The 22,094-nt window shown below is 35.8% G+C and overlaps 1 protein-coding gene and 1 pseudogene across 2 annotated transcripts; one reads left to right on the forward strand and one right to left on the reverse strand.

The window, feature by feature from the left end:
- Window positions 1–254: 254 nt before the first annotated feature.
- On the reverse strand, window positions 255–7,975 carry LOC143613797 (uncharacterized). 2 transcript variants are annotated; one of them, XM_077087414.1, is made up of 20 exons: window positions 7,771–7,975; window positions 6,499–6,753; window positions 6,304–6,428; window positions 6,180–6,224; window positions 6,002–6,083; window positions 5,847–5,915; window positions 5,604–5,774; window positions 5,445–5,510; window positions 4,740–4,808; window positions 4,510–4,653; window positions 3,859–3,932; window positions 2,825–3,055; window positions 1,576–1,667; window positions 1,400–1,473; window positions 1,189–1,299; window positions 1,070–1,112; window positions 952–998; window positions 642–703; window positions 507–558; window positions 255–372 (listed from the first exon to the last, which is right to left on the reverse strand). In XM_077087414.1, the coding sequence occupies exons 1-20, from the start codon at window positions 7,939–7,941 to the stop codon at window positions 322–324; spliced, it is 2,034 nt and encodes a 677-aa protein (XP_076943529.1). In that variant the 5' UTR covers window positions 7,942–7,975; the 3' UTR covers window positions 255–321. The 2 variants fall into 2 exon arrangements, with proteins under 2 accessions (XP_076943529.1, XP_076943528.1); XM_077087413.1 differs by having other exon boundaries at window positions 1,400–1,476.
- Window positions 7,976–19,502: 11,527 nt separating this feature from the next.
- Window positions 19,503–21,645, forward strand: LOC143613792 (zinc finger BED domain-containing protein RICESLEEPER 1-like; annotated as a pseudogene).
- Window positions 21,646–22,094: the final 449 nt, after the last annotated feature.

A 22,094-nucleotide genomic window follows, 5' to 3' on the forward strand; every position in this document is an offset into this window, starting at 1 on the left:
TTACATTTCGCCAAACGTCTAATACTAAAGCTGAAAATCATTTTAACAAAAACCTAGCCATGCTGTCTTGGTGAACACTAAAACTCGATAAAATAATCATATTGAAACTGTATAAAAGGCAGCAAAAACACTGCTTTTGTTTCTTTTTTCAAAATACCAATTTAAATATTTAATTATTTCAATATCAAGGATATGAATTAGTGAATTACACCATTTTACAACAGAATGTACATGGATGCTATATATATGTGCTGTCTAGAGAAACAGTAACTTACACGCAAACAACGAGCCATCATAAGCTCCAAAACACGTAACTATAAATCATTCTTGAATGCTATCCGTCCCCTTTAAATTGCTCAAAGTTCTTTCCAACTGCCAATAAAAAAAGAAAGTTCAAAAAAATAGTTACTGTAATCATATTTTTAGCATTTTACTTATATATGAAACTGGAAAGAGTTGACCCGTTTTGGCCCGTAAACCAACCCACGAGATGATAGTTAACAAACCTGTGCATTTTTCGTTTTCACTATTCGCAGTTGCTCAACCACACTGCCAATGCTGAAATTGTAAACCATATATTAGATAAATAAGTGGAACTTTGTTATACGTATATACGTATATAATTATTACTATTATCATACCTTTGTTGTAACTGGATGACCTGAGACTGTAGTTCTCTTTCCCTTGGAGAACTCACAGGAATCTGCATGTTACAAATACTTGAAAGATCAGCCACTGGTTCACAGGAACTTATCCGATAATAGTATATAAATAATTAATAGTATCTGTAATCATGCTTGATATATTACTTTTTATGAAATAAAAAAGGGACAAAAAAGTGTTGGAATGCCAACTCGATCGGACCCCACCAGGGCCAGTGTTGCTCCAATCCAAAAAAATAATTATGTAGCAAGAACTTAAAAGATTTTTAGATAAATTAGAATTCATTACTTGTGAAATTTCATTGGTTGCGGGTTCCACATGCTCCACACCGTTGCCTGCAACAAAAAAATAAAAGAGAAGTCATTACACAAATTAAACTTGAAAGATGAAAAAACATATGATCTACCTGAAATCTGCTCGGAAAACTTCATTAATTTAAGTAGTTCTTCCTGAGCAGCATGCACAAAAGTGTCGGGTCAGAGGGGAAATTTAAGGTGATATAGAAAAAAACGCTGAGACACTTACCCGTTGCATATTATTATGCTGCAAAATGGATTGCAAATATGGAACAACTGAAGCAGCTGACACACTTGATATTGGAGGGCTGGTAATACCACTGGAAGTGAAAACCGGAGCCTGAATGTGAGAAAGGAACACAAGAGTTATATGTTACAGCTTCATTGAATAAAAAGTTTTTACGATGCCAGTTTTGCCCTCAGGATCTGTATAACTGTACCTTTGGATTATGATCTGCAGAGAAGACTTTAAAACGTCCCTTGCGTTGGACCACTGCTCCTTCTGAAACATCATCTACTTCACAATGTGAAAGCAGATATATGATGGTTAGCAAGTATATTTACTGGTAATCTATGGAGACAGAAAACGAGAATTAGCAGATGAAAGATGGCTTACCAGATGAGGAATTACTCATATTATGCTTTTGACGAAACTGCAGGGGACCACTATGATTGCGTTGAGTCTTGAATCTTGATTGCAGAGAATCTCTTCATATAATTATACAACAAATGACCACCCAAAGTCATTGCATGTTAATATAGATAAGAATGAAGTAGCCAGTGCAGAGGTAATAAAAACTAGAAAATTTGCTAGCTAATCATAAATACAAGTTTTTCTGGGAGGGTTCTAGGAAAGACACTTTTTTTTGCGAAAACAAAAAGAACAAGCTAAATTGTTCATTTTTTCAATCTTAAGATTTTTAAAATATAAGAAAATGGCTGAAATGCAATGTTTTCAACTCTCTTAAAATTAAAAACAAAATATGGACAAAATTTGTTTATTTATAGCACCTACACATGTGCAAATCGTGTGTAGGTAAATGTTTAAAAATTAGAAAAGTATACGAACGAAATAGTTTAATGGTTTTTTGTGTACATTATAGTTATTAAAATCCCTCGCTTCTTGCGCCTAGGCCCATTTTTCAGGCGAGGCTCAATAAATGCGCTTTTAGTTCCTAGGAGAGCGCTTCGGCTTTGTCTAATACAGAAATATGAGAAAATAAAAGCCAAGCAAAAGAAAAGCAAGGAGTGTTATTGAAACTTAGATCTAGGAGAGGTCAAAGGCATTTGAATCCTGACTATTTTAGAACTTTCGATACTAATTAGATGATATAAAATGTTATATAATAGTGTTTGTTTATTTATTTTGAAGAATTGTATTATTTTTCATATACATAATATATTTTTAATTTTTTATTCAATGCGCTTTTTTTTCAAGCCCTCGTTTTTGTTTGCGCCTAGGCCCTAAGTGAGGCCTATGTGCCTTGAGTGCACCTAGTTGATAACTATGGTGTACATAACATAGACATTTATATGTCACAAGTAAAAAAGTTTAAATCAACTCGAATAAGTTTAGCCTGCATGTGCATTTGTTCTACTAACTTTGTTCAATTTACATTTTATTATCATGAAACAGTTTGTGAATGCACCCATAAATGAGTGTACATACACCAACTCGTGATTTGTAAGGCCTGGAGTAAAAAAATGGCGGTTTGAACCCTTAATGAACAATATTTAAAACAAAAACACATTACTAAAGTTAGTAAAATCAAACAAAAGCTTATAGAGCATCTCAATTCTCGTTATTGACATACATAAGTTGCAAAAACCAACAAGAAAACGAAATGAGAGGATGATATGGTTACCTGTCAACATCGGCTGTGGGCTTTTTAGGAGAAAAATAATTATCTGGAAGCAGTGAACCACTCAAATATTTTCTCGGCTCATCAGTATTAGGTTTTGGCAAGGAATTCCTTTGTCCAAAATGCTCAGCTTCTTGATCGGCAGTTTTTACCGATGGCTTTATATCACTCTGATGTTCATTATCTGACGGATTATCGTTACCTCCATCATCTTCACAAACATCAAAACATCCCCTGTATTTACATTCACACATAGGGGTGAGCAATTCGCGGTTCCGAATCGCGAGAACCGGGGAACTGGAACCGAACAGCTAGATCCGAACCGCATTATTGTATTTCGGGTCCGGGTCCGGTTCCGGTTCTTAAATATGGGTGAAAACGGTTCCCGGTTTGGTTCCGGTTAGAACCGACGGTTCCAGTTATAGAACCGCTAGAGCCGAGTTAGGTATAAACTTTGAAGATTATATTTAAAATCCTATTTATTTAGTAGGCTTTCATACTTCCATGTACTAGCGACCATTCACTCTCTCACTTTCCCGGTCACATTTAATCCCTATGCAATATCATAAACGATAATCATCTTCCACGGCCCTAATTCTGTTTTAAAAAATAATTGCTTTCTGAAATATTTTGAGCCATTCTAATCTATTCTCAATCCCCTTCATTAAAATATAATATATTGATATGATAATGTTTTATTTTATGGGTTGTCACTTGATTCTTGCTCCTTCTAATATTTCATATTTAGAAATTTAATTGAAAACCGGTTCAGGCAAGAACCGTTTAACTCAGTTCCGAACCGGAACTGTTAAAATACGGTCCGATTCCGGTTCTTATATTTAGAGAGTTCATTTGCAGAATTTCCCATTAAGCCTCTTCAAGCACTCAAGTAAGATCATATTATTTAGCATTTAACGGTTCCGGTTTGGTTCTCGCGGTTCCGAACCGTTGCACAGCCCTATTCAAACATTTTCCATTTCATTCATAAATGAACCCAAGTTTAATTTCAGATAGTTTGGATAATAATATGATCTTACTTGAGTGCTTGAAGAGGCTTAATGGGAAATTCTGCAAATGAACTCTCCAAATCAGGAATTTCATTGATTGCATCCTGAGACGATTAAAGATAGATATTCACATAACTAAAACCAGAATTCCAGATGCAGAATCTGCACTCTGAAGCAATGTTGTAAAAGTAGGTCTCCAAGGCCGAGTACTCCCCGAGTACTGGCTACAAGGTATGGCGCCGAGGAGAGTTTCTTCAACTCCGCCTAGTTACTGAGAATCGATCAAATGTGGTCAACCCCAGTCAGAATCACATCTAGTCGGTTAACTTGGGCCGATTTTGACTTAAAAAAGAAAATATAATTCATAGTTCTATAACATCATAAAAAGATATCACTTTTTTTAGATAATGATTAGCAAATTGTAGAATAATTTAGTATTTAAAAATATATATTCTTAAACTTATATCGATATTCACTTATTTTGTTATAAATACTAGCATACTTATGATATTTGACATATATTTAATATCTAAAAATTAATTTTCTTTATATTCACCATTTTCGAGTACTCCCCGAGTACACCCAACTCCCCAGTCGGCCGCTTAGGGTCCGCCTAGCGACTTTTGCAACCTTGCTCTGAAGGAGAAAATAGCCAACATACGGATTTGACCAAAATAATACCTCAATGTGAGATCCGGAATCTGAATGGTCAGACGCCTCAGGGGAAGACCTCTCTGCAGGTAAACCAACATCACTGAGTCCATTTTGTTCTTTTGAAGTTGCATTCGGATCTTCTGCATTTGATATTTCATCATAGTCCTGAATCTGCCATCAAAAAATCCAAGTTGATAATGTGAAACATCAAATATGTTTTCCAACAGAATAGAATAACTAGAACAAGAAAAACATACAAGGGCAGCCTGATTCTTCAAATCCTCAATATTGAAATTCCAAGCACTAATTCCACGAATATACTCTTGCTACACATTACCACAAACAAGACAAAATATTGCTAAGAATAAAAGTTTTATATGGAAAATATGAAAAAACTAGTGTTTTTCCCAGCGCGTTGCGCTGGGTAGGTTGGTAAAACACAAGCGTTGATACGGTAAGTCGACGCGAATTCGGCCGGTTTCAGTTACGTGCGTTATTGTATCAGAACTAAGACAAAAATAAACAAAAAATTATAAAAATTGGGGTGGAGCAATGGTGTGGCGTCGGTTGGTAAAACTTAATCATTTGTAAAACCTGACCGTTATCGATACGCGAATTTAGTCAGTTTTCGTCATGTTCGTTATGGTACCGAAACTAAAAAACAAAAATCAGCATTCGGTCAGTTTTCGTTACGGTACTGGAACTAAAACAAAACGCGGCGCGTCTACACGAATTCGGTCGGTTTCCGTCTCGGTCAGCACGATACCGTAACTAAAACAAAATAATAAAAAAAGAACAAAAACAAAATTCGCATTCAGTAGGTTTTCATTACGTTCATTAAGGCCGAAACTAAAACAAAACAAAAAAAAACTACCTATAGGGTGCCGCAAAGTGGCCCAATTGGAGCTTTGCGGCACCAAACTTGTTAATTATATTATATAAAAATAATATGTAAATTCCACCTGTGATAACTGCTCTTTTTCACCGTATAATTCCTTGTTCTGCATAAGAAGTTCTGCATCTTTTTCCTAAATAACCAAAGAGGTCAGATAGCTCAGAAAATTAATAAAATGATTAAGAATGGACAAAAATCAGTAAGCACATCGTATAAAAGGCAGCACCTTTAGCATCCTAAAACGTTCAGCTAGAGGATAAAGCCCATTGAGAATAGTCTGTTCCAGATAATCAGTTGTCCGTGCATTCTTAAAAAAAGGGTGTTTCAAAAGCTTTTCTGATGAAGGGCGTTTCTTCGGGTCTTTCACTAAGCAAGCAGCAACCATTTCTTTAAAAGACTGCAAAGCTGCAGCAAGTTAGGTTACAACATTCAAAGTCGGTTTAGATCCTAGTTTTGGAATGAAACAAACCTTAGAGAACTTTTTGTCTCTTTCATAGTCAAGACCCGGTGGCGCATTTTGCAGAGTCATCAACAAAACCTGCAGAAAACAAGACAGAGTGACCAACTATTTAACCTGTGGTAAATCATAAATGAAACTAAAACAGTTAAAAGAGATATAGTTACCTTCATTGGCGGATACTTAGAAAATGGTGCATGCCCATGAGCGAGTTCAAGGGCAGTGATTCCAAACGACCAGATGTCTGCTCTGTTGATAATACACCACAATTCTTTATATTAGAAATCTTAAATTGTGTGTGTTAAATGTGGTATAATAACAGTGGACAACTGAATAATCACTTACTTGAAGTCGTATCCGTGCAATTGTTGCATAACTTCCGGTGCCATCCTAGTAAATATGGTTAAAACAATCTTAAAGGTCAGTAAAGACAATGACTGGAATGATATGTGAAAAACAGGAAACATACCAACAAGGTGTTCCCACAAAAGTATTTCTTGAACGTTGTCTATCCCCGGTGTCAAACATGCATGCAGATACCCCAAAATCTGCTAGCTTGATAGAACCGTTATGATCAACTAATATGTTCCCTGCCTGAAAAAATAATCAAGAAAGACAAAAATCAATTTGTGAAACAAACTATATATATTCTATATTATCTTACCTTCACATCTCTATGGATGTGACCATGATTATGAAGATAGGCCAGGGCTTTAAGGACCTCACGAAGCAATGTAGCTATAACTGGCTCTTCAAAACCTTCTTGAAAAGATGATTTCATAATGTGAAGACAAGATCCTGCAGCCATATATGGAGTAACAACCCAAAGGCTTTGGCCAGTTGTGAAAGAGCAATATGCCCGTAGTAAATTTGGATGGTTGATCAAGCTCATGGTTTGTACCTCCCGACGAATACCATCCTGTTTGATTATAAAAAGATAAAAAATAAATAAATAATAGAAAACTTAAAAATGATGCATCAAATATTACAGTGTGCACTGACTACTCTGAGATTTAACAAATTCAACATAATGCACCTTCTCAGAGGTCCAATGTCCAAACGTAGCACATAATACGAATGATTGAACCTTAAGAAATGTTAAAAGGTTATTTATCTCCTTTGTGCTTTTAATTGGTTCAAAATTCTTTTTAGATTGGACCTTACTATTTGCCCCTAAATCATTTTTGATGGTTCAAAATTCTTGTTTCAATTCATACACCAAATATCTGCTGCTGCTGCTGCTGCTGCTGCTGCTGCTGCTGCTGCTGCTGCTGCTGCTGCTGCTGCTGCTGCTGCTGCTCATTTCTTTATTTTCACCTTTTGGGTAAACTTTCAAAATTTTCATATTAATTTCACTTGTAAACATGCTTCACTTACACACATGTGTATGCTTTAAAGGGTGTTCTCTATTAGCAATTTTGTATGAAATCAAGTGGAGCATGAGCATGTCCCTATAACAGCATGCATCTAAACTAGTTAGTCAAAAAGATCTTTGAACTAATAACCAAAATAAATATTAGATATTCCTTTAAAATAAGCATGCCTCATAATAGCTAAGCTGAATAAGGCAATTATAGTTTCAGATTTTATAGTTATAGACTATATAATGGGTGGTTTCAAATAGGAACCACGGAATATTTATAAACCATTTGCTTCACAAGCGAATACATGTATTCACTGGTGAATATACTATCTGTAAAACCATAGTACACTATTTTTTAAAGTGTAGTGTATTCACTAGTGAATAAAATGGTTTCTACAAATTTAGTGGTTCTCATTTAAGTACATCACTATATATATGCATCTATATAATCACTCATGTTTATATCAATATGACTAACCCTAAACTAGAAAATATATATTGACATGTAATACATAAAACATGAACATATTGTGAAATAAAATGTGGAAGAAAGTCAAAGAGGAACCAACATACCAGGTCATTATTACACTTTTCCAAATCAAGAACCTTGATGGCAACCGTCTCGTTCAAAGGAACACAAAGAGCTCTATACACAGAGGCACTAACTCCTTCACCAATTTCCTCACAAATCTTGTAATCCTTTGCATCAAGAGGAAACTTCTTTTTTGGCTCTTCCATGCTCATCTATATTATAAAACTAGTATTCCATATTTACGATAAACAACACATAAAGATGCGAGTCAACTTCACATTAAATCCCATTCAACACGCCAATATTGCTTTACTACGTCCCATACACCAGGAGTCACATACAACAATATATAAACCAGAATCACCCGACGAAATCCGAAGCCGATGAAGAAAAAACCCTGAAACATTAACAATGCATAATCAAGAACAACATGGAGCTAAATTATTTGTGATTTGACATATAACAATAACACATTCTAATCTGAGAGCATGTTTGGGATTGAGTTTGAAAACACCTTATTGGCTTAATAAGTTAAAAGGTGTTTGGCTATTACAAAAATCCGTTTTATTTTAGATTTTCAAAAGGGTCAAAAAGCAGTTTTCTAAAAGCCCCAAATCCTGGCTTTTCAAAATTCCTTTTTGAAAAAGACAATAAGCCAATAAGCTGTTTTCACTCAATCCCAAACATGCTCTCAATATTCATCATCAAAAGAAAACACAATTCCCCAAATTTTGAAACTTTTTTTTTGAAGAATATATTTTTCGATAAAAAGGATCCAATTACAATAAAGACGCATGTAAGCGGGCAACAAGCTGCTTTAAATGACAAAACCGATCCTACTGAAATGGATCAAGCAATCAAACTAAATAATGTTTGATTGGCATATAACACTAACACATTCTAATCTGAATATTCATCATCAAAATAAAACACAATTCCCCAAATTTTAAAACTTTTTTGTTGAAGAATATATTTTCGATAAAAAGGATCCAATTACAATAACAAGCTGCGCCACAACCCCTTTTGAATGACAAAACCGATCCTACCGAAATGTATCAAGCAATCAAACTAAGTACTCAAACTCCAATTTCAATAAAGTTACAACCTTTAAAAGGTTATTAATCGAATTTTACACACGGTGTAAGATCAATCAAATCAATCGGCAGGTATTAAAATATGAACTGATAAAGACGTGAAAGTACAAACCTAGGGCTCCGTACGCGACAGCAAGCGACAAGAAGTCGAATTGAATTGGGTTATTGGTGTATAAAAACAGTTTACAAAGAGATGAATGAATCGGTGAGCATAAACTATATGTATATGTATATGTAAAAGCAAGTAAGCAGAATCTGTAGCTATTGTCTGTCTACAGCTTGTGCTTCGTGTAGATGGATCGAATCTTCACCGTTGATTATTCGATAATGGCGTCTGCTAATATTAATATCTCTTGTGGTTCATTCCGGTCTCCTTGGGGGTTTGATTTCATTTCATTTGGTCACATTTTTTATTTTTTAATAATTAGATATTTAGTATTTTTTAAAATAATTTTTCTTTTTTTTTTCGAGACAACTTTAAAATTTATCACCGTTTCGAGATAAGTTTTGTATCGGTTGACTCGTATCGTTCTTTCGATCAAAAGTACTAAAACGTTGGTTTGAAACTTGGGAGAAAACTTAACGGCGTTAAGTGTTTTTTAACGGAGGTCCATTGAGACAAAAATAGTTGAAAGTTAGCACCGCTGGTAAGGATTTTTAAAGTTGGGTTTATTATTGGTCAGTACACAAAAGTTGGGATTATTTATTTCCAATTGCCTAATTTTAATAATTAGATATTTAAGATTTTTTTAAAAATAATTTTTCTTTTTTTTTTTGGGACAAAATTCGGTTATGTCAATACTCTGCTAATCAATGGAACAAGTTAAACTCAGTTTTGTTGAGTGTGTTTAAGTAATGATGATAGAAAGTCAGTTGAATTAAGATTCAAACCTGATACGCCTCTTACATTGAACATTGAAGGTTATAATAAATAAAATAAAGTGCTTGAAATCGATCTCAGTTTTGTCAATTGAAAGTTGTGTCTCTGGACAAGCTTTGAAGGGGGGGGGGGGGGGATAAATTGTTATTATATATATTACAATTGCAAATTTATTTATGTGATCTTAGTTGTATAGTATGCTATCTATGAATAGGGGTGCCTGATCGGGTTTCGGATTAATCGGGTTGGGTTAATCAGGTTTTTCTTAAAAAAAATATCTAATCCGAAACCCGACCCTATTAAGGTTCAAGTTTGTTGGGTTCGGGTTATTTGGGTTTCGGATTAGTCGGGTTAATCGGGTTAACCATGCTACTTTATAATTTTAAGTTGATTTTTATGCTTGTAACTCATGGGTTGCAAAATTTCTCATTCCACACAATTTTCAATTTCTTTCACACGTAATTATCTTATAACTACATATAGGCTTGTAAACAATCCAAACGAACATGAACAAAGGCATGCCCATGCTCGTTCGTTTAACTTTAAACGACCACGACCACGAACAGTTGAACAACTATTTGTGTTCATGTTATTTAGTTTAAAAATGAACATGTTCGTGTCTTTTTATGTTCGTTCATTTAAAATCTAAACAAATAGTTCACGAACATAAATGAACACAATTAAACAAAGATAAATGAATAGAAGGAACATATATGTACATACATTAATGAACACAAACATACATAAACGAACATGAAGGAACATATATGTACATACATTAATAAACACAAACATACATAAACGAACGTAAATGAACGCATTTAAATAACACAAATAAACTAATATAAAACATATTAGGATGATTTAATTTCTAAATGCAAATAATATTTAATAATTTTCTATTAATATGTAAAGGAACATGAACTAACGTAAACAAACTTAAATGAACGATCATAAGCGAATGTTCATGAACATAGATGAACGAGTGAAAAATTTGTTCATGTTCGTTCGTTTAGTTAAATGAACACAACATAAATAAACTTTCAGTCGAACGGTTCATGAACAAGCAAAATAATTAACTCCTCTATAAAACTTTCAATATTAATTTTTTAGTGCTTATTTCACATTTTCATTATTGTATTTGAAGAAAAGTATATCGGTTATTCAGGTTAACCCGAAACCTGATTATTTTTTTCCAAAAGCTACGTCTCCTTGCCTTCTTCACTCTCCTAGACCACCGTTGTGAGAATGTTACTCAAAGCTAGGTCACTGGAGATTTAATCAGTGACCGCCTTTCACCGTTTGCCGCTTCCATACAACTCTGGTCCATGCATCCTTCTTTTCCATCTCCTCGAATCAAGTAATTATCATAGTTCAACTCACGTGCATAATCACTTTGCATTCTAAATTCTTTCATCTTTTATGTCTAGAGGCAACAAACCTGTATTTTGTTTTTTGTTTCGGATTAAGTCAACACTGCAACAGCTAAGGGTTTCAAAATTCAATCTCACATAGGTAGGATTTCAAAATTCTATTTGTGTGTTTAATTTCATTCCCTTTTGGATTGCCATTGTAGTTGTGGTTGTTGGATGTGATTCTAAAACCCTAATAGCAAACGATCATCTTCACAGAAGGGTTGAATACCAATGTGCTTAGATGGGTAAAATGTTTTGACTTTAGTCTGATATCAAAAACGCCTCAAGAACAACTTAGCGAGATACTAAATTGAAATTGAAACACGATCCTAGAGAGTGAGAGAGAGTAAGTTACAAGGGAGAAGAAGAGGTTGGTCGTCTTTCGGGCGCCACCACCGGCAATGGTCCCACCCCACAAATAGTCGCTGCTATCCTCTTTTAGTAAAAACAGAAGCGACAGTTTCAAACGATCCAATGAAAGCCCAAAAGAACAAATGGAGACCGCAACGAGTAAAATAAGACTAGAATGAGGGAAACACCTATTTAATTATCCCATGAGTCCCTGAATGTCCCGTTTAGTGAAAAACAAAAGCCTAACAGTCTCTGCTAGCCTAGTTTAGTGAAAACAGGAACAATAGTTTTCAAATGAACAAATGAAATCCCAAACGAACAAATGGAGACCACAACGAGTAAAAGAAGACTAGAATGACGGAATCATCTCCTAAATCATCTCATGAGTCCCCGAATGACTCGTTCAGTGAAAACCAAAAGCTGGGCAGTCGCTGCTAGCCTCGTTCAATGAAAACAGAAGCGACAGTTTTCAAACGAACCAACGAAAGCCCAAATGAACAAATGGAGACCGCAACGAGTAAAATAAGACTAGAATGAGGGAATCACCTCCTTAATCATCCCATGAGTCCATGAATGTCCCGCACAATGAAAAACAAAAGCCTAACAGTCTCTACTAGCCTTGTTCAGTGAAAACGGAAGCAACAGTTTTCAAACGAACAAATGAAAGCCAAAACGAACAAATGGAGACTACAACGAGCAAAAGAAGACTAGAACGATGAAATCACATTTTTAACCAACCCTCGAGTCTTTAATGACCCCGTTCAATTAACGAAAAAGCCTGACAGTCGCTGCTAGCCTCATTCAGTAAAAACAGAAGCCACGGTTTTCAAACTGACAAATTAAATCCCAAACGAACAAATGGAGACCACAACTGGTAAAAGAAGACTAGAATGAGGGAATCACATCCTTAATCATCCCACGAATCTCTAGTCACCCATTTCGGTTAATACAACATCCCGACAGTCAATGTTGGTCTCGTTCAGTGAAAATAGAAGAGGCAGTTTGCAAAACAAACAAATGAAACCTCAAACGAACAATTGGAGACCACAAGGAGTAAAAGAAGACTATAATGATGGAATCACCTCCTAAATCATCTCACGAGTCCCTGAATGCCTCATTCAGTGAAAATCAAAAGCCCGAAAGTAGCTGCTATCCTCTTTTATTGAAAACAGAAGCGACGGTTTCTAACGAGCCAATGAAAGCCCAAAAGAACAAATGGAGACCGCAACGAGTAAAATAAGACTAGAATGAGGGAAACACGTGTTTAATCATCCCATGAGTCCCTGAATGTCCTGTTTAGTGAAAAACAAAACCTAACAGTCTCTGCTAGCCTCGTTTAGTGAAAACAGAAGCAAAAGTTTTCAAACGAACAAATGAAATCCAAACGAACAAATGGAGACCACAACGAGTAAAAGAAGACTAGAATGACGGAATCATCTCCTCAATCATCTCTCGAGTCCCTGTATGCCTAGTTCAGTGAAAACCAAAAGCCCGGCAGTCGCTGCTAGCCTCGTTCATTGAAAACAGAAGCGACAGTTTTCAAACGAACTAATGAAAGCCCAAAAGAACAAATAGAGACCGCAACGAGTAAAATAAGACTAGAATGAGGAAATCACCTCCTTAATCATCCCATGAGTCCCTGAATGTCCCGCACAATGAAAAACAAAAAGCCTAACAGTCTCTGCTGGCCTCGTTCAGTGAAAACGGAAGCAACAGTTTTCAAACGAACAAATGAAAGCCCAAACGAACAAATGGAGACCACAACGAGCAAAAGAAGACTAGAACAACGGAATCACATGCTTAACCAAACCTCGAGTCTCTAATGACCCCGTTCAATTAACGCAAAATCCCCCGTTCAATGAAAACAGAGGCCACGGTTTTCAAACGAACAAATGAAATTCCAAACGAACAAATGGAGAACACAACTGGTAAAAAAAGACTAAAATGAGGGAATCACATCCTTAATCATCCCAAGAATCTCTAATCACCCCGTTCGGTTAATACAACATCCTGAAAGTCACTGCTGACCTCGTTCAGTGAAAACAGAAGAGGCAGTTTGCAAAACGAACAAATGAAACCTGAAACGAACAAATGGAAACCACAAGGAGTAAAATAAGACTATAATGATGGAATCACCTCCCAAATCATCTCACGAGTCCCTAAATGCCTCGTTTAGTGAAAACCAAAAGCCCGACAGTCGCTGCTATCCTCTTTTAGTGAAAACAGAAGCGATAATTTCAAACGAGCCAATGAAAGCCCAAAATAACAAATGGAAACCGCAACGAGTAAAATAAGACTAGATTGAGGGAATCACCTATTTAATCATCCCATGAGTCCCTGAATGTCCCGTTTAGTGAAAAGCAAAAGCCTAACAGTTTCTGCTAGCCTCGTTTAGTGAAAACAATAACACTAGTTTTCAAACGAACAAATGAAATCCCAAACGAACAAATGGAGACCACAACTGGTAAAAACAGACTAGAATGAGGGAATCACATCCTTCATCATCCGACGAATATCTAATCACCCCGTTCGGTTAATACAACATCCTGACGGTCATAGCTGGCCTCATTCAGTGAAAACAGAAGAGGCAGTTGGCAAAACGAACAAATGAAACCTCAAACGAACTAATGGAGACCACAAGGCGTAAAAGAAGACTATAATGATGGAATCACCTCCTAAATCATCTCACGAGTCCCTGAATGCCTCGATCAGTGAAAGCAAAAGGCTCGACAGTAGTTGCTATCCTTTTTTAGTGAAAACAGAAGCGACAGTTTCAAACGAGCCAATGAAAGCCCAAAGAACAAATGGAGACCGCAACGAGTAAAATTGGACTAGAATGAGGGAAACACCTATTTAATCATCCCATGAGTCCCTGAATGTCCCGTTTAGTAAAAACAAAAGCCTAACAGTCTCTGCCAGCCTCGTTTAGTGAAACAGAAGCAATAGTTTTCAAACGAACAAATGAAATCCCAAACGAACAAATGGAGACCACAAGGAGTAAAAGAAGTCTAGAATGACGGAATCATCTCCTAAATCATCTCATGAGTCCCTAAATGCCTCGTTCAGTGAAAACCAAAAGCCCGACAGTCGCTGCTAGCCTCGTTCAGGGAAAACAGAAGCGACAATTTTTAAACGAACCAATGAAAGCCCAAAAGAACAAATGGAGACCGCAACAAGTAAAATAAGACTACAATAAGGGAATCACCTCCTTAATCATCCCATGAGTCCCTGAATGTCCTACACAATGAAAAACAAAAGCCTAACAGTCTCTGTTGGCCTCGTTCAGTGAAAACGGAAGCTACAGTTTTCAAACGAACAAATGAAAGCCCAAACGAACAAATGGAGGCCACAACGAGCAAAAGAAGACTAGAACGATGGAATCACATGCTTAACCAACCCTCGAGTCTCTAATGACCCCGGTTTTCAAACAAACAAATAAAATCCCAAACGAACAAATGGAGACCACAACTGGTAAAAAAAATACTAGAATGATGGAATCACATCCTTAATCATCCCAAGAATCTCTAATCACCCCATTCGGTTAATACAAACAGAAGAGGCAGTTTGCAAAACAAACAAATGAAACCTCAAACGAACAATTGGAGACCACAAGGAGTAAAAGAAGACTATAATGATGGAATCACCTCCTAAATCATCTCACGAGTCCCTGAATGCCTCGTTCAGTGAAAATCAAAAGCCCGAAAGTAGCTGCTATCCTCTTTTATTGAAAACAGAAGCGACGGTTTCTAACGAGCCAATGAAAGCCCAAAAGAACAAATGGAGACCGCAACGAGTAAAATAAGACTAGAATGAGGGAAACACCTGTTTAATCATCCCATGAGTCCCTGAATGTCCTGTTTAGTGAAAAACAAAACCTAACAGTCTCTGCTAGCCTCGTTTAGTGAAAACAGAAGCAAAAGTTTTCAAACGAACAAATGAAATCCAAACGAACAAATGGAGACCACAATTGGTAAAAAAAAGACTAGAATGAGGGAATCACATCCTTCATCATCCCACGAATCTCTAATCACCCAATTCGGTTAATACAACATCCCGACAGTCATTGCTGGCCTCGTTTAGTGAAAACTGAAGAGGCAGTTTGCAAAACAAACAAAAGAAGCCCCAAACAACAAATGGAGACCACAAGGAGTAAAAGAACACTATAATGATGGAATCACCTCCTAAATCATCTCACGAGTCCCTGAATGCCTCGTTTAAGGAAATCCAAAAGCCCAAAAGTCGCTGCTATCCTCTTTTAGTGAAAATAGAAGCGACAGTTTCAAACAAGCCAATGAAAGCCCAAAAGAACAAATGGAGACCGCAACGAGTAAAATAAGACTAGAATGAGGGAAACACCTATTTAATCATCCCATGAGTCTCTGAATGTCTCGTTTAGTGAAAAACAAAAGCCAAATAGTCTCTTCTAGCCTCGTTTAGTGAAATTAGAAGCAAAAGTTTTCAAACGAACAAATGAAATCCAAACGAACAAATGGAGACCACGACGAGTAAAAGAATACTAGAATGACGGAATCATCTCCTAAATCATATCATGTGTCCCTGAATGCCTCGTTCAGTGAAAACCAAAAGCCCGGCAGTCACTGCTAGCCTCGTTCAGCGAAAACAAAAGCGACAGTTTTCAAACGAACCAATGAAAGCCCAAAAGAACAAATGGAGACCGCAACGAGTAAAATAAGACTATAATGAGGAAATCACCTCCTTAATCATCCTATGAGTCCCTGAATGTCCCGCACAATGAAAAACAAAAGCCTAACAGTCTCTGCTGGCCTCGTTCAGTGAAAACGGAAGCAACAGTTTTCAAACGAACAAATGAAAGCCCAAACGAACAAATGGAGACTACAACGAGCAAAAGAAGACTAAAACGACGGAATCACATGCTTAACCAACCCTCGAGTCTCTAATGACCCCGTTCAATTAACGCAAAATCCCGACAGTCGCTGCTAGCCTCATTCAGTGAAAACAGAGGCCACGGTTTTCAAACGAACAAATGAAATCCCAAAGAACAAATGGAGACCACGACTGGTAAAAAAAGACTAGATTGAGGGAATCAAATCCTTAATCATCCCACGAATCTCTAATAATCCCGTTCGGTTAATACAGCATCCCGAAAGTCATTGGCCTCGTTCAGTGAAAACAGAAGAGGCAGTTTGCAAAACGAACAAATGAAACCCCAAACGAACAAATGGAGACCACAAGGAGTAAAAGAAGACTATAATGATGGAATCACCTCCTAAATCATCTCATGAGTCTCTGAATGCCTCGTTCAGTGAATACCAAAACCCCGACAGTCGCTGCTATCCTCTTTTAGTGAAAACAGAAGCGACAGTTTCAAACGAGCCAATGAAGGCCCAAAAGAACAAATGGAGACCGCAACGAGTAAAATAAGACTAGAATGAGGGAAACACCTATTTAATCATCCCATGAGTCCCTGAATGTCCCGTTTAGTGAAAAACAAAAGCCTAATAGTGTCTGCTAGCCTCGTTTAGTGAAAACAGGAGCAATAGTTTTCAAATGAACAAATGAAATCCCAAACGAACAAATGGAGACCACAACGAATAAAAGAAGTCTAGAATGACGGAATCATCTCCTAAATCATCTCATGAGTCTCTGAATGACCTTATTCAGTGAAAATCAAAAGCTCGGCAGTCGCTGCTAGCCTCGTTCAGTGAAAACAGAAGCGACAGTTTTCAAACGAACCAATGAAAGCCCAAAAGAACAAATTGAGACCGCAACGAGTAAAATAAGACTAGAATGAGGGAATCACCTCCTTAATAATCCCATGAGTCCCTGAATGTCCCGCACAATGAAAATCAAAAGCCTAACAGTCTATGCTGGCCTCGTTCAGTGAAAACGGAAGTAACAGTTTTCAAACGAACAAATGAAAGCCCAAACAAAAAATTGAGAAAAATCTCAACCGACCCATGTAAAAATTTGACATCGACCCCTATAAAAGACTTAGAAAAGAAGTAGAAAAAAGAGAGTGGGGAAGAAGAAATGTTGTTGGAAAAAATTCCGGCAATGGTAGAGTTATTAACGGGAATTGGGTTTTGGGGAAGACAATCTCATAAAAATTGATATTTTATTAGGTGGGTCCAGTTTGACTTCTTTCTTTTCTTTTTCTTTTTCTTTTTCTTTTTTCTTTCTTTTTATTATTTTTATTTTACTAATAATAGCTTTTCCATTTTTTTTCTTTTATACTAATAATAGCATATAAGTTAAATAAATAAAATTATTTAGTTTAACACCCCATGCCTTATTTATAGTTTTCTAAATTAACTAGTTTTCATTTACTTGGTCGTTCCAAAAAAAACTAGTTTTCATTTACTTTATTTTGTTACTAGGATAGAGCCCGTGTGATATACGGGTGGTTAAAAAAATGGACGATTGTGAATCTATAACAATTAAGAAAAAGAGAAGGCTAACATCAATTCATCCTAGGTGAGTTGGTAAGTCACAAATATTTTAAAAGCATGGTAGTGTGTTCGATTCCAACCAACAACATATTTTTTATTTTATCCTTCATAATAAAGGGAAATTGTTAAAATAAAAACTTGTACACTTTGCAGCCTATGTGGAGAGTCTAACTGAATGACATGTGGAAACATTGTTGCTTTAATTGTATAGTTAGATAGATTTTTATATTCTGACACTGCCACTGTTTTTATATAAAAATATATAAAGTTTATTCATATGTTCATCGCATATGTGAATCGGTGCGTTTTGCACATCAGCTCGGGGCATTGTTGCCTTAATGTGCCTCGCGTTTGATGTAATCTTGCAATGTATTCATAATTAAATTTTGCATTATCTTTTTTTAATGTGACCCGACCCAACTCGACCTGGCCTGAAGCAACCGAAAAAATTAATATCCGGTGATAGACAACCTATTCTAAAATTTCCAACCCCTGTAAAAAAAAATTTCTGGATCCACCACTGTCTTATAATGTCAAGAAAGTAAACAGGCCAAAAGAAGGCTGAAAAATATATGGATCTTTCAAGTGTAGTTTCGCTGCAGCTTAATACTATAAAATATGTAGGCCTGTAAACGAACCGAACGTTCGTGAAATATTCGTGAACCGTTTGGCGGGAAGTTCGTTTATGTTCGTTTATTTATTAAACGAACGAACATGAACACACCTTTCGTTCGTTCATTTATGTTCGTGAACGTTCGTTTATGTTCATTTAATTGTTCGTTTATTTATGTTCGTTTATGTTCGTTATAACATATGCTATAAAAGAAATATGAAATATAAATTATAGCATCAATGCATAACATTAAACCTTTACACATTTGCATTTTATAAATATAAATTATATTACTTAAATGTGTGTATCTTTATAATATCTAAATAACCCTAATAGAGTAAATCTAAACCAGTAAGGCAGTAAACCTAATTTCCTACTTGCGCCACTTTTGGCTTCTGCTCTCCACCTTTCTCTCACAAACACAGGCCACAACTCAAAAATTCCAATCCGATTCTCCAGTTGATACGCCGATTCTCCGATTCTCCACATGTATCTCAACTGATTCTCCAGATCCGGATCCGCTCTCGCACATCCGATTCTCCAGATCCGGCGCCATAAAGTAAGTTTTTGACATTTATCTCACAAACTAGATTAGAATATTCTTCCTAATGCGAACACGAACATGCTCACTGTCATAAAATGCATCATCTAAATGCTGCATTAGATTTCGTCTAAATGTTGCAATAGGTTTTAATATCTGATTTATTTTGATACTAACTTTGCAAACACACATATTAATAGACAAAATACTATATATTTTGTTTTAATTTGCAACTTTAAAATGTTTAAACTATTTAAGTTGTCACATGATTTAACTGATGACTGGTAAGACGACTAGTATCTTGTTCCTGTCCTAAACTGTTAATTCATTCTATAGTATTTTGGAAGTATAAATGACTTTGTATATTAAAAGAACTATGCTTATTTGAATCATAATTTGACTTTGTTATTTTTTTTAATGTTTTAGGTTATCAATTGAGACTTAAGTGATGTCTAGACTTGGTTCAAATGATACAGAATTTCAAGCAAGTGCAGATACTCCAATGTCGGAAAAGGCACCTAGTAGCGATGATGTCATAATAGTTAATGATGAAGATGAGAAGGCGAATGACAATGAAGAAAATAACGTGGTAGAAGAGGAAGGAAACAATGATAAAGATGAAGTGCATTACACTAAATGGAAAAGAAAGTTGACATCACGCGCTTGGGATCATTTTCGTAAAATAATTGCTGCTGATGGAACTAAACTCCTTCAATGTATGCATTGTAATGAGAAACTGAAGGTGCCTAAGGATAGCTCCACTACACCGTTAATTAGGCACATGGACAATAATTGTCCGAAATTTAAAGCTGATGTTAAAGGACAGTTAAAGTTAAATGCATCTTCTGGAAATGCATCGGGTTCTTCATCAATGGTCCAAAACTGGAAATTTAGCAATGCTAAGATACGGGAGATATCATCCCATATGGTTATGGTGCATGAACTACCAATTAATTTTGTTGAGTATGAGTTGTTTAACGTGTTGATGAAGGAAGCTAATCCAGAATTTGAAAATATCTCATGTGCAGCATCTCAACAAGATTGTATTTCTAGTTACGATCTTGGAAAGAAAAGAATTCAAAAATTGTTGAACAATGCCAAGCGTGTGAGTATCACAACTGACATGTGGACATCTCTTCAGAATATACATTACATGGTAGTTACATGACATTTTGTAGACTCGGATTTTGAGCTTCACAAATACATATTAAGTTTTGTAGATGTGCCTCTGCCGTATACCGGAGTAAACATCTATGATTGCTTATTTAAGTGTTTAAAAGATTGGAATATTGAGATGAAGGTGGCTACGTTGACTGTTGACAATTCCAAGACTAATGATGTGGTAGCTCGAATGTTGTTGGAAAATTTTAATCTTCAAAAGAAACTTCCTCTCGATGGGAAATTGTTCCACGTTCGTTATTGTGCGCACATTCTCAACTTGTTAGTTCAAGACGGTCTATCAGAAATCAGCATATAATTCACAAAGTTCGTGAGAGCGTGAAACATGTGGGTGCCTCTCCGGGACGATTGCATCTCTTTACTGAGCTTACCAAACAATTGCAACTGAAAAAAAGCATCTTATATTGGATGTTACTACTCGGTGGAATGCAACTTATGCTATGTTATCCATGGCCTTGGAATTTAAAAAAGTTTTTGTTAATTATGCTGACCGAGAAAGTACATACAAGACATTGCCAAGTAGTGATGACTGGGATAAAGTCGAAAGTGTGTGCTCGTTCCTTTCACTCTTCAATGAGGCTACCAAAATAATTTCAGGTAAGCGTTCTCAATTACAGATAATATCATCATTTTTTTTAACATGTCAATATAATGACTGATGTGATGGTTAATCAATATTTAATCTAGATATTTTATTTTAATTATTCTTTAATATTGTAGGTTCCAAGTATCCAACTTCTAATTTATTTCTCAGCAAGTTATATGTTATAAAGGAAGCATTGGATAAAGTAGCTTTAAAGGAGGGTGATTGCATGAATTCAATGGCCCTTAAGATGAAAGGAAAATTTGATAAGTATTGGGGTTCTTCTAATCTGTTGATTTCTTTTGGTGCTATTTTGGACCCTAGATATAAAATGGAGTTAATTAATTTTTCTTTCAAGATAATATATTCTGAAGGTTTGTGGGAAGTAGAAGCTCTACTTGTTCGTGATGCTTTAGAGGATTTGTTTGAAGAATATGTTGAGGCGCATAAAGAATCCAATACTGTTCAATCCAACAGTGGAACCGGGATCAGAGCTAGTACTTCTAACAGCTCTAGCTTCACTACTTCTCGATTTAGTATGAACACAGGTAGTGCTAAGTTCGCCCAACATATTAAAAGTGTTAATACTGTTGAACGCGCGAATTCAGAGTTAGCTACTTATTTGGATGAAGGAATACACTTGTTTGTGGAGCTGATTGGTATCGTCATTATTATGGATTACATAAAAAGAAAACCAAGGTGATTTGATTAGTCTTTCAATTATAATCTCATTACTATTAAACAACTAACATATTTTTTCATTGATAACTGTAGGAAAATGGCGATATTGCATACATCATGCTTGAATGAAAAACACGGTGAAGTATAAAATTATTGTGTTATTGGTTTCGTAAATATAATATGTACATTAGGACCACTAATAGCATATATCTCTTTTTATTATAGGTTAGCATGGAAGACTTTGGATAACACGTTTTGGATGAAACAAGGATGAACGGTTGATTTTTTTTGTTGGAATGATGAACTTTTTGATAGAATCTTGATGGATTCTTTTTATGTACTCATAAAAACAATTTGGATGTAATTTTTGGATGATCAGATGCTGTTAATGACTGCTGTTAATGATTGTTCTTTTGTGTTCGTTTGTGTTCATTTGGTGTTCGTTTGTGTTCATTTAGTATTCATATATGTTCATTTAGTGTTCATATATGTTCGTTTCTGTTCGTATAAGTGCTTGTTTATGTTCGTTTAAGTGTTCGTTTATGTTCACGAACTGTTCGTTGAGGTTTTAAATGAACGAACACGAACAGGCCCACA

The sequence above is a fragment of the Bidens hawaiensis genome, unplaced genomic scaffold (genome assembly GCF_021521415.1).
Source record: "Bidens hawaiensis isolate Kalapana, Puna unplaced genomic scaffold, B.hawaiensis_p1.1 tig00038193_1, whole genome shotgun sequence".
NCBI classification, from domain to species: domain Eukaryota; kingdom Viridiplantae; phylum Streptophyta; class Magnoliopsida; order Asterales; family Asteraceae; genus Bidens; species Bidens hawaiensis.